This window comes from Chinchilla lanigera, unplaced genomic scaffold, assembly GCF_000276665.1.
Source record: "Chinchilla lanigera isolate Chin_1 unplaced genomic scaffold, ChiLan1.0 scaffold00010, whole genome shotgun sequence".
Taxonomy (NCBI): Eukaryota; Metazoa; Chordata; class Mammalia; order Rodentia; family Chinchillidae; genus Chinchilla; species Chinchilla lanigera.
In genome coordinates this window covers 36,145,183-36,157,239 of record NW_004955411.1, presented here as the reverse complement: position 1 = coordinate 36,157,239, position 12,057 = coordinate 36,145,183, and the positions used below count along the sequence as shown (strand labels likewise).

General features: G+C 33.7%; 1 protein-coding gene across 6 annotated transcripts in view; it reads left to right on the top strand.

The window, feature by feature from the left end:
• Positions 1–12,057, top strand: part of Rev3l (REV3-like, polymerase (DNA directed), zeta, catalytic subunit) — a 178,360-nt gene that overhangs the window by 89,368 nt on the left and 76,935 nt on the right. For 5 of the 6 annotated variants that reach the window (XM_005377901.2, XM_005377904.2, XM_013510833.1 and 2 more), the window contains 5 exons: positions 3,801–3,895; positions 4,443–4,547; positions 5,366–5,450; positions 5,557–5,708; positions 11,176–11,295. In XM_005377901.2, the coding sequence (XP_005377958.1) occupies positions 3,801–3,895; positions 4,443–4,547; positions 5,366–5,450; positions 5,557–5,708; positions 11,176–11,295 (557 nt within the window). The remainder of the gene's footprint in view (positions 1–3,800; positions 3,896–4,442; positions 4,548–5,365; positions 5,451–5,556; positions 5,709–11,175; positions 11,296–12,057) is intronic. The other variant, XM_005377902.2, reaches the window with a different exon arrangement.

Sequence of the window (12,057 nt, the reverse complement as noted above, 5' to 3'; positions counted from 1 at the left end):
CTTCTTTTTCTGTGCTGAAAGAAACTGTTAATGAGTCCTTGATTGATCAATATTGCATGTCTCTATTTGTTTTCATGAGAAACCACTTTGAAGGTATCAATATGTAATAAGGCAAGCATTGTTAATTTCCTGCCACTTTGTAACTCTGTATTGTCTGTACTGTTCTTTTGCTATTTTGTAAAATGTTGTGTCTGTTAATGTTTTCCTCCTTTTATTTTTAAAATAAAATAAAATGATAACTTCTTACTTTCTGCAATTATTCCTTTTATTTCTTTTTCTTGTCTAACTGTTCTGGCTAAAGTTTCCAGAACTATATTATATAAAAGTGGTGACTGTAGACATCATTGTCTTATTCCTTGTTGGGGAACACAAAATCACAATGGCTACTTGTAATATTTACATACGTTCCGTTGAGATAGAGGAAGGCTTGGGATTATCAGTATCACCCTTTTAAGATTTCCCATTATCTCTTTGGGCCATCCTCTCCCACCCACTAAGCCTAAAACTAAGACCACTAAGACTAAGACTAAAGACACTCCAGGGCAAGATCCTTCTTAGCATTAGACCACTTTGGCTCTCTGAGTCATCAGTAATCCCCTCAATCAGGAAATGCCTCTGTTCTTGATGTCTTGGGCCTTTTGTTCCTCATGAACAGCTGGTCATCTTGAATCCCTACTGTACTGCCATTTTCTCTACTCTCTCTCTTCCTCTTTCAATATCTCTACGCACACACACACACACACACACACACACACACACACACACACTCACTCACCCCTCTAGCAGGAGATTGGAGGCTCACTGCAGTTCCTGACTTTTGTGTTAAAACTTTCAGGTTTTGGCCATTTCGTATGATGTTGGCTTTTGGATTGTCACAGATGGCTTTATCAAATTGAGATAAAGACCATCTATTCAAATTTTTTGTAGGGTTTTTCTTTTAGCATGAATGGGTCCTGGACTTTGTCAAATAGTTTTTCTACATCTAGTTAAAAGGTCATGTAATTTTTGTCCTGATTGCTAACCACTATCTTGTCTTCTGCACATACTTTCAGTGCAATTTTTAATCTCCTGGATATCTTTTTGAATCTGTTCAATGGATTCTATTTCTTTCCTATGGTGGGCATTCATGGTTTGCATCATTTTCATAAGCCCTCTTTGTTTTTGGTTTAAATCTTTCTGCTCTAGAGTCCTGAAGGATGTCTTTCACTGTGGTCACTATTTCTGCAGGCATCTGAAAAATTATTTCGTTTTTGATTTTTTTTCTAGGGCCTCATTCATTTGCTTTGTTGGTACTACTTCAGAGAGTCCAGAGTGTTCCATCTCATTGCCCCCTGGGTTTGCCTTTGGTGAGCTGGACATCTGAGGTTGCATCTTGTTTAAATATCTTCTCATTTTGTTTGTCTTTTTGTCATTTTGTTTTGTTTTGTTTTTAGTTTAATTCCTGGGTACATGCTTCTAAATTGCCTATGGTGAGTTGCTTTATTGCTAGTATTTAGAAACTTCAGGAAGTAACTACCTGTGAAAGGTGTTTTCCAGCTGTAGCTGAATTTTGGGCTTACAGTCTGTTGCAAGATTATACTTCTTCATTTGGTACAATCAGCAATAACAGTGGCATCAAACACAGCCTAGAAAATGACAGACTGAGGTAACTATTAATTTGCCACCTTTAACCATATGCACTAGATGTGTGGTTATGTAAGAAAATGTAAAGTGAACCAGAAAATTGTATGTAGTAAATAAACTCTGAATATGGCAATTTTACCCTCAGGTGAAAAAATTTAAAGGGGGGGATAGAGAAAAAGAAGAGGAAGAGGCTGAGGCAGTAGGATCACTGGGAGTTCGAGGCCAGCATGGGTTACATAGTGAGTTCTAAGCCAGCCTGAACTGCATAGTGAAACCCTGTCTCAAGAAGACTAAAAACAGAACAAAACAAAACAAAAAACAAAAGCCAGCCACCAGAAGAAAAGGAAGAGATTACAAGCAAGGCTAGAAGACAAAAGAGGAGGACAAACTTTGTGAACAGAAGACAGGAGGGAAAGAGAGAAGAAAGAAATAAAAACAAGAACAGAAGAGCAGCAACAAAACTAGAAATCATGTTCACACTCACATAAAAACAAACAATGAAGAAGAAACAAACATGAGAAAGAAAATAAAGAAGAAAAAGAAAAAGAAATGTCCACTTCAAGGTGTGTCTCTGCTGCCACTGGTAGACAACATGGGGTGACAGAGTTCAGATCCGCGTAGGTCATTACCAGCAAGCAAGCAGCAGCTCCACAGTGGGGGAGAGGGTAATCCCAGCAAGCCTGCACCTGAAGTTTAGGGTGGCCTCTGGTTGTGTGGCTAGAAACAGACCAGACCAGACCAGACCAGACCAGACCAGCTCACAGCCATCTCCATGTCCCATGCAGGCTTGAACTTGGTTGGGAGCCACAGGGTAGAGCGAGCAGCTGCTCAGGGTCCTGAGCTCAATTGGTGCTTCTCCAAGATGGCTCCTGGCCAATCGCCCTCTCTTGTGGGAAGTCTGACCAGTACAGCACACCCGTCATTGCAGTGCTTTGAGTCCACACTGCTGCATTAGTGTGCTTCTCCCAGAGGCCTCTGGGGCCACCCCTCCTATGCACTGAGTCCAGGCTCAGGGAGAAAGTGTTGCCTTCGTCTTCCTCCTTAGTTGAAGTTTCTCTCTTTGCTTGGCCTGTGGGCTTCAATTCTAGCTTCATCTCCTTCCTGGATCCCAAGGACCTCTTTTCTTCCTCACATTGCTATATTCCAATGTTTGAACACCAGATCTCAGGCTTTCTCTGCTGCTCAGCACTCTCCCATCTTCCTGAAGTCTCGGATTCTTGGTCAGCAAATTAGTTTCACATATCTCGTCAGAATTTCCTTAGGAATAGACAATAAAAATTAGGACTTGCTAATATTTCTATTAAAACATTAAAAATATTTCAAAACCAAATGTTAAAAGAGATATGCCATCACTCACTTTCAAGTAAAATCATAGTTTTCTCTTTTTCATAGAAGAGCTAAATGTTGGAATGAGTAAACTGAGATCCACACTAGTTGTTGCCTGTTCATTCTGCCAAGCATGGAGAACTGTATGGCATCTTCCTAATCCTCTCCTGAGTGGTTCTGCTAGAATAAAACAATGCTTTTGTGTTAAAGGCTATTAATGGGGAACAGCTCTCTTATAGTTCTTACAAAAATTAATAACCTTGTGGTGTTAGCACTTTTGCTAGTTGTGGTCCCACTGTTGAACATTCATGTGGTTTGTTAATTCTATACTTATAAAGAATTTTAAAGCACTACTCATCCCAGCAGTAGTTGAGGGCACAAAACCAAAAAGTATTATTTATCCACTTTTTGGCATGCTTACTGTTCCGCATCCCTTGTTTCATGTTCTCTTTGCATTTGTTGAAACTAGACAGCTGATATAAAATATAAATATTATGTGTATAGTTTTTGATATATCACTCTGTTCTCCCTGCTATCCTATTCCATTCTGACCCACACATGACCACATGGTAAAACATTGAATATTCCTTATATATAAAATATAATGAACCAGAATATGTAGAATATATTGCCAAGTATCTCAATAAAGTTGTCAGTAATAATAGGTTTTTTATTTTTTCATCCTGTGTTTCATTTTTATATAGACATAATATCAATTATGTCATGAATAATTGTGAACTACGATTAGTTTTTCTGGTGACTGTCCAGATGTAACGTCTTATATAAAAAAAAAATCTCATGAATGTTGTTCTATCATAACTATTCCATTTTTTGATATCTTTTTATTACAGCTGTTTGATACTGGAAGGTGTTGAGCCACAGAGTACGTGTGAATTAGAAGTGGATGCTGTAGCTGCTGACATCTTAAATCGCCTGGACATTGAGTGTACATACACAATTATTTTTAATACATATTTTTATTTGTAAAACTGAATGACCAAAATAGAGTAGGAATATTACTAGGCAACTAAGATAGTATACAGGTTACAAAGTATTTTATAAACTACTTCTGTGTTTCTGATGTGTCATTATTTTTCCTTTAAATACACACTGAGATATGTTTCCTTAGATATGAAACTATAGTGTAATACTGCATAAAATTACCCAGTATTAAATAATTTAATACACTCTGACTGTTCAAATTGTATACCACTGACTCTTCAGATTGTATACCAGGGAGGGGACCCTTAGGTCTGTTGGTTCTCACCACTTGTTTAAATCTTATGTATTTGCTAGGTTTTGGACAATCAAGGGGAAGAAACCTAAAAAAGGGAGTAAATGTAGGATGAGGTAGTTTTTCCATTTTATTGCACAAAGCAAGTAATTGTTTTTCTTAAATGGCAGTATTTATCAAAGTTTAGATTTTTCATTAGGTATGAAGTTTTTACTTTGACCTTTGCAGTATTAAAGTGTCGTTGATATTGTGGTTACAGCTCAGATTGGTGGAAACCCAGGTCTGCAAGCCATCTGGGAAGATGAAAAGCAACGGCGAAGAAATAGAAATGAAAGTTCTCAGTTTAGCCAACCTGAATCACAAGGTATAAACTTAATGGTACTCCAGGGAATTATTTTTTTAACTAAATTTTTTTTTACCCATTGTGGTTTTTTTCCTGGAAACTAGATTTGACTTTTGAAATTACCGTTAAATTTTCTGTGCGTTTTTCTGTTTTCATTACTATACAACCAGTAATTATCTTCATAACTATCTTCAAAGTATCATTTTATTGTATCCTTCTAGCCTTCTGTATTACCAAGTGAACAATAAAAAAACATGATTTCCCAACATGGAAACACTGTTTAGTGTATTGAGCTTTGAAATTATCACCCATGAAATATTGCTCCCATAGTAAACTCTCTTTGATCATTATGTATAGGTCTTTGAGAACAAACTCATTTATAATGTTGGTACATTCAAAAAGAATTGGAGAGGGCTCCAATAGATACCACAGATGCAATAAATTTTTAACAATAAAGGTGAAAGAACAAAAGAAAATTGAAGAGGCAAGTTTATGTAAGATACTGTAATGTCTAGGACGTTAAAAATGTTTTGACTTTTATTTTTAAAATAACACTACACAAGGGAGAAAATTCTAATTTTAGGATATACATTATTTTATAAGTAAGGCAGTGTTTTTATTTTTCAGGTTTAGGTAATAATTATAGAACTTTATTATGAACTTCTTATAAGTGTTTAATTTTATAATTTCAGTAGCAACTATTTCTGTTTTGTCTGATCCTATAGTATGTCAAGAGAAAGATAGGAAATTTCTGTCATTTTAAAAGCTTCTTTAGAGGAAAGGAAAAGTATTTTGTTCATTTACTATTACATTTTTTAATGTGCTTTTGAAATTCAAAGATCACAGGTTTGTGCTGGCAACTGAAAGTGAAAAAAAGTTTCAGAAGCGACTTCAGGAAATTCTCAAACAGAATGATTTCTCTGTGTAAGTGGTTATTAATTGTAGATCTCAGAACTAATTTTATTCATGTTACCTAGTTTGCTATAAGGAACATGATGTATGATACATATATATATGCAATATTATAAAGCAGAACATTATCAGGATCTGTGGACTACAGTGATGGATCCCAGGAGTTCTCTGCTGAGTTAACATTGCACTCTGACATTCTGTCTCCTGAAATGCTTCAGTGTACTCCAGCCAATATGATGGAAATCCACAAAGACACAGAATCAACCAAAGGTGAGATTTTCTTTCTCAGATATTCAGAAAAGTACCAGTAACAGACATCTGGTATCTAGGAAATATTCAGCTGAGCTTGTTAGGGTTTTCTCTAAGAAGTAGAAAATGGCTTTAACAAAAATCCTCTCTCCCATTCATTTATCCTTTCAACACCTTTAAAGGTAAACTCCTGAAGTAGTATGTATTAACAAGCTGTCAAAACATATGCCTTTCTATTTTCTTATATATGTGTGTTCACAGTATATATGACTGTTTTATATATTTTTATTTTTTAAATTTATTTTTCATTATGTTTGTGATACATAATGATACTCATCTTGGGAAACTGGTACATACACATAATCATTCTTATTTTCTCTTTCCCTGCCAGCGTTGCCTCTGTCCCATCCTCAGATACCCTTTTCATGTCCACAAAGTCTACCTCCCTTTTTCCTGTCATCTCTTTTTTACTTTGCTCTTTAAATTTGGAGTTTCTTATATAAGACAAATCATGTGATATTTAACTTTCTGTGTCTGATTTGTTTCACTTAGCAGTATGGTCTTAAAGATGCATCCATTTTCCAGCTGGGGTTGGTGGCACACACCTGTAATCCCAGCACTCAGGAGGCTGAAGCAGGAGGATTGCTATCAGTTCAAGGCCAGCCTGGACTACATAGTGAGTTCAAGATCAGCCTGAATTACATAGCAAGACCCGTCTCAAACAACTGAAGAAGAAAACTGAGGAAGGCATTCCTAGAGATGATTCAAATTTATCCTTCTTTATGACTGAATTCTTTCTATTCTGTTGTATCCTTCCTATCTATCTGTCTGTGTCTGTCTCAAATTTTCATTATCCTTTCATCTGTAGATTGGTATATAGGCTGCTTCCAAAATTGAGCTATTATAAATTGTGCTGCTAAACATGATACGTGTGTATCACTGTAATATGTCTTTAATTCTTTTGGTAGGGACCCAGACAAGGCATTGCTGGGTCAAATGTAATGTGTAGTTTTAGTTTTTTGAGAAATCTCCATACCAATTTCTGTAGTGGTTGTATTAGCTTACATTTCCACCAACACTGTAGAAGTTTCTTTTTCCCCACAACCTCACCAGCATTTGTTTTTTGAGTTCTCAACATTTATATATTCTAGACAACTTATTTCAGATATAGTTTACAGAGCATAAAATTTGCTCATTTTAACTGGATAATTAACTCATTGGTTATAGTAAATTTATGGAGTTGAGCAAACATCTGTACAATCTTAGAGCATTTTTATCAGCCCAAAAGATCCCTTGTGTTCATTTTCAGTCATGTCCCTTTCCACCTGTACCCCCAGTCACTACTAGTCTAGCTTCTTGTCCCTGTGTTTGCCTTTTCTACCTGTGCCATACTAGTAAAATCATATAATATGCAGATTTCTACTTTCTGTCTTCTACTTAGCATAGTACTTGGAAAGTTTATCTGTTTTCTGGTATCAATTAAATATTTTTTTATTGCCAAATAATACTCTATTTTATAGATATACTATATTTTGATAATCCATGTCTCAATTAATGGATATTTGTGTTGTTTTCACTTTTGACTGATGAGTAATGCTGCTAGAGACCATAAAACATGAAATTTAGAATAAATGTCTTGAGAAGTATTGTAAAATAATGAAAGTAAAAACAAATGAAACCAGTTTGAAAATAAACTTCACTATAAAGATTACCTTTGCAGAAAGGGGAAAATAATACTTCTGTGAACAATTCAATATACATCTTTCTGTGAATATATGTTTTCAATTCTCTTGTAGCTAGGTAGAGTTAGTAGATCATATGCTTTGTATTGTAATTTTTTAATGAGTTGCCAAGCTGTTTTCCAAGTGCCTGTACGATTTTACATTCACACCAAGAATATAAGAGGCTTTTGGTCGCCATGTATGTTTACTAATACTTTATGTTATGACTTTTTTAACATTACCGTTCTAGAGAGTGTAAAATGGTATCTCATTGTGGTTTTAATTTTCATATCACTTATTACTCATGATGTTGAACATCTTTTTATGTCCACATTAAAACTTTGAAATTTATACTTGTCTCTTCATTTTAGCTGCTCCATTCCAAAACTTTTAATAGTGGGTCCATTCTACAAGTTTTTGATCATTTTCACCTTTGCAGAGTGTTGTGTCTGCAAGAGTTCCTTTACAGAACACACAGAAGTGTTATTTTCTAAATTCTACCATAGGCGCATTGTAGTTTATCCAGATAACATCTCTTCTAACCGTGTTTCTCTAATTTCGGTTATACGTGATTGGTAAATAAGACAGTAATTAAAATTCTCCTCAGTAGTCACTTTATTCATATGCAGGTATTGTAGGCAAGGGATCCCTCAACAATTGACAGTGCCAAATAATAGATGGAAACTAATAAATAGAAAAACTTTGTGGTAGTCTGATTATTTGGTATGGTTACTTCCTGAATTTAATCTACATTTTCTGACTGCCAATGAGTTTGAATATCTTTAAAGGCCATTTGGGTTTCTTTATGTTATATGAAAACTGCTTGTTCATGTTCTTTGCTTATTCTCTCTTGGTTACTGGTCATTCTCTCAGTCATCTTGTAGGAGTTCCTCAAATTTTGTAGACATTAAGTGTTTGTCAGTTATTTGTTGTAGGAACATTTTGTTCCCATCAAGGCTCATAGTGTAACAGTTTTCAAAATATTTTCCCTTTTTCCTTTCTGTTTTTAAAAATAGTATTTTTACTTTTTGGATTTTGTATGCATTCAATCTTAGTATCAGGCTTACCAATATCTTCCCTAATGGTTTGATTTTGGTACCTAGTTTCTGAGACCTTCTCTATCCTGAGATAATGAAAGTTTTAAAGTATTCATCCTGAGGCCTCTGTGTACTTACAACTTGGTTTTTCTCATTGAAGTCTTCATAAAATGTATCTGAAATTTTGCTTGTATGATGTAGTAAGGATTGCATGTGCGTGTGCATGTATGTGTGTAGCTAGTTGTGATAGCATATTTATCTAACAGGGCTGTTTGTCCCTCAGGGCACCCCTGCTTCTGTCATGTTACTCTGTGTTAATATCATACTATTTAATAACTGTTTCTTTATATGATCCTGGCATGACAGGTATTCCCTTATTTAGCTTCAGAATTGTCCTGTCTACTCTTGATCATTAAAAACTTTTTTTCCAATGTTAATTTTAGGATTACATTGTCTTGTTTCTGTAAAAAACTCTGTTGGAATTTTATTGGGAATTCAGTGAATTCATAAACTGGCTTATTTGATTTGATTTTTCATGTTCTTCAATGGTTATATAATTGCAAAATTACTATACGTCTTTTGTTTTAGGTACTTCTGGTGTCTTTTAATTGTAAGTTTTATTTTTCAAGAATTATATATTCTAACAGTGCCTGGCTGGCAAATGTGAGGTCATGAGTTCGATTCTCGGTACCAAAAAAAAGAAGAATTATGTAGTCTAATTGCTGAGAATTTGTGGACTTCTCTGACCTTTGTGTATCAGAATTTCATCCAGCAGTTTTTATCAGAGCTAATATTTTTTTCTTAGATTTTCAGGGTGTAGATCTGTCATCTGCATGTAATTATTACTTCCTTTCTAATGCACATATTTTTGCTTGCGCATGTCTTAGTGCACTAAGAACTCTAGGATGATAATGCATAGAAATGTTAGTAGTCTTTTTCCTGACTTTAAACACAATTCTTCTGTATTTCATTGAGTATGAAATTTACTGTATGATATTGGTTGGTAGACTTCAGTTGGGTTTATACCCCTTCTAATTCTTCTTTGCTTAGATATTTGTTGTATTTTAAGTTATGAGGTATTAAGTCTTATCAAGTATTCTTTTCTGAGTTAAATGAACTAAGCAGTTTTTTATTATTAATATGGTAGGTTACATTAAAATAACTTCTATTTTTAATGTTATAACTATCATCACATTCCTAAAATAAACCCTTCATTGCCAGGTATGGTGGCACACGCATGTAATCTCAGCACTCTTCTGTGAGTTTGAGGCTAGCCTGGGCTACAAAGTGAGTTCGAGGCCAACCTGAACTGTGTACTGAAACCCTGTATCAAAACAGACCCAAAAAAAATCTCAGATATATACCCTTCCTGGTCACAGTGTGGTGTGTTTCTTTAAATATCAGCATATCTGCTTTTCTAATATTTTGTTTAGAATTTCAATTTCTTTTTAAATAATTGAGAAAAATCCATACTTTGCCTCGTTACATGAGTTGTAGAACTTTCCTTCTTTTTCAAATCAGTTTTTGAGAATTCTTATTAGATTGGAATAACCTGTTCCTTGAAGATTTGATAGAACTCATGTAAAACTACCCAGTTTTTGTATAGTGTATTTTTTTGTGAGTAGATTTTGTCTGTTACAGAATGGGAGGTAAAAGGTTTAGCCTTAAATTACTGATTCAATTTCCATAATAAACCTACTCAAACTTTCTTTTTTTGTTTGAACTAGGTTTTGTGTCATTTTATCTGATTTTTCTATGTTTTTGGTATAGATTTGTATGTAATATTATTTTAACATCTTTATTTTACCTTTAGAATTCCTCCTTTTATTCCTAATACAATTTATTTATACCTTTTCTATAAATTGTATTGATCATTCTAGTCTTTATTATTATTAGTTTCAGAGAATCAGCTTTTATATTAATTGATCTTTTCAAATGGTTTTAAGCAATGTTTTGTTTTGTTTTAACTAGCCCAGCTATATCTTAGGATGTTTTATCTCAAAAATAATTCTTTTGAAAGATTTTAATGCTTTTTAAAAAAACTTAAATATGCCTAGTTTTAAGTCTGATTATAAAATCCACAACAAGAAAACAATTCTTTTTCCAGTTTGCTATCATACAACTTCTGCTATGTTTTTTGGTGTGTAGTCTTCTTCTGTCATTACTAATATGTGTTTTTTATTTTCTGTCTACTTTTTGATGATATAGTGTGTGATTTATTTTACCTTCGTTCTTAAAATTATTGAATCTCTCTTTGCATCAGACCCTCTATAAATGTTGAAGGACTACTATTTTTAGATAATGAATTGGAGGCTTTCTGAAAAATACAAAAATGGTAAACAACGAATTTATTTATTTTTGAAATAGAGAATAATTTTGGTCAAATAAGTTTCTCCTTCTTTATGTTTTAAATAACTGATTTTTTTTTTATCAGAGTAACACAACTATTTGTACACAGTAGGTAGAATCAAAAAGATGGAAGAGATTGTAAATACATGGTGATCCATAGACTTGGGGAGGTTATGTGTTCTGTTCAGTTTTTCACTAATCCATGTAACTGGTTAGGTATTTCTGTGGCTTTTTATTGAGTTTTTATTTAGCATGTATCACTAATTCTTCAAATTTTTAAATAGGCTTACTTTATAATGCTTCCTAACTTACACAAAGTCTAAGTGATAACTTTTAGATTTAGGACATTTGTTAATGTTTTTGTGTTCTTTTCATCTTAAGCCGACACGACGCATAAAGTGGGAGAAGCCCTTATTAATGAAGAAGCAATTTTGAACCTCATGGAAAATAGTCAGACTTTTCAGCCTTTGACTCAAAGATTGAGTGAGTCACCAGTTTTCAGTAAGTAACAATGCCACCATAAATATTTAGTATTTTAAGTAAGTGAAAGTGAGTTTTGTAAAGGTGTACTTTTTTCTTTGACTTGAAGAGATTAGTGTTTCATATTCTGTATACTCACTCTGAATGTAAACATGAAAGATTTGTTTTTTGTTTTTTGTTTTCAATATAGTTTTCAATATAGTTTTTTTCTAAACCATTAGGAAAGAAATTTTTTAAAAAAAATTTGAGGACAAACATTACTTTGGGGGAGGAGTGTACTTATTTTTAATTAATATTCTGCAAACTAAATTATTTTAATAAAACAGCACAGTGGGTACTTGTTACTGGAAAGTTCACTGGACAATCTTTTCCACTAATTTTTTGGTTAGCATAGCATAGAGAAGTTACTTCTCAGTATCTTTGCACCACCCTAAATACATTTTATCAACATCACAAACCAAATTTCTTTTCAGTAAGATCTTTTGCAGAAATTTATCGTTTTGTTACATAAAGATCATTATACTTTATGCCTCTAATTTAGCTGGATTTAGTCAATTTTATGTTTGTTTCTCTCTTCACTTTACATTTAAAAAATTTTTATAGTATCAAATGTGAGCCTAGCTCCCTCTGTTATTTATATTTTCATCTGAATAGAACATAAATTGATATGGACAATGCCGAATTATTATACATACTAATATCTTGAACACATTTTAAACAGAATTAGTGAATAATTTCTTTTTTAAATGAGTGGTCACATGTAAATCATTCTAAGACCACATT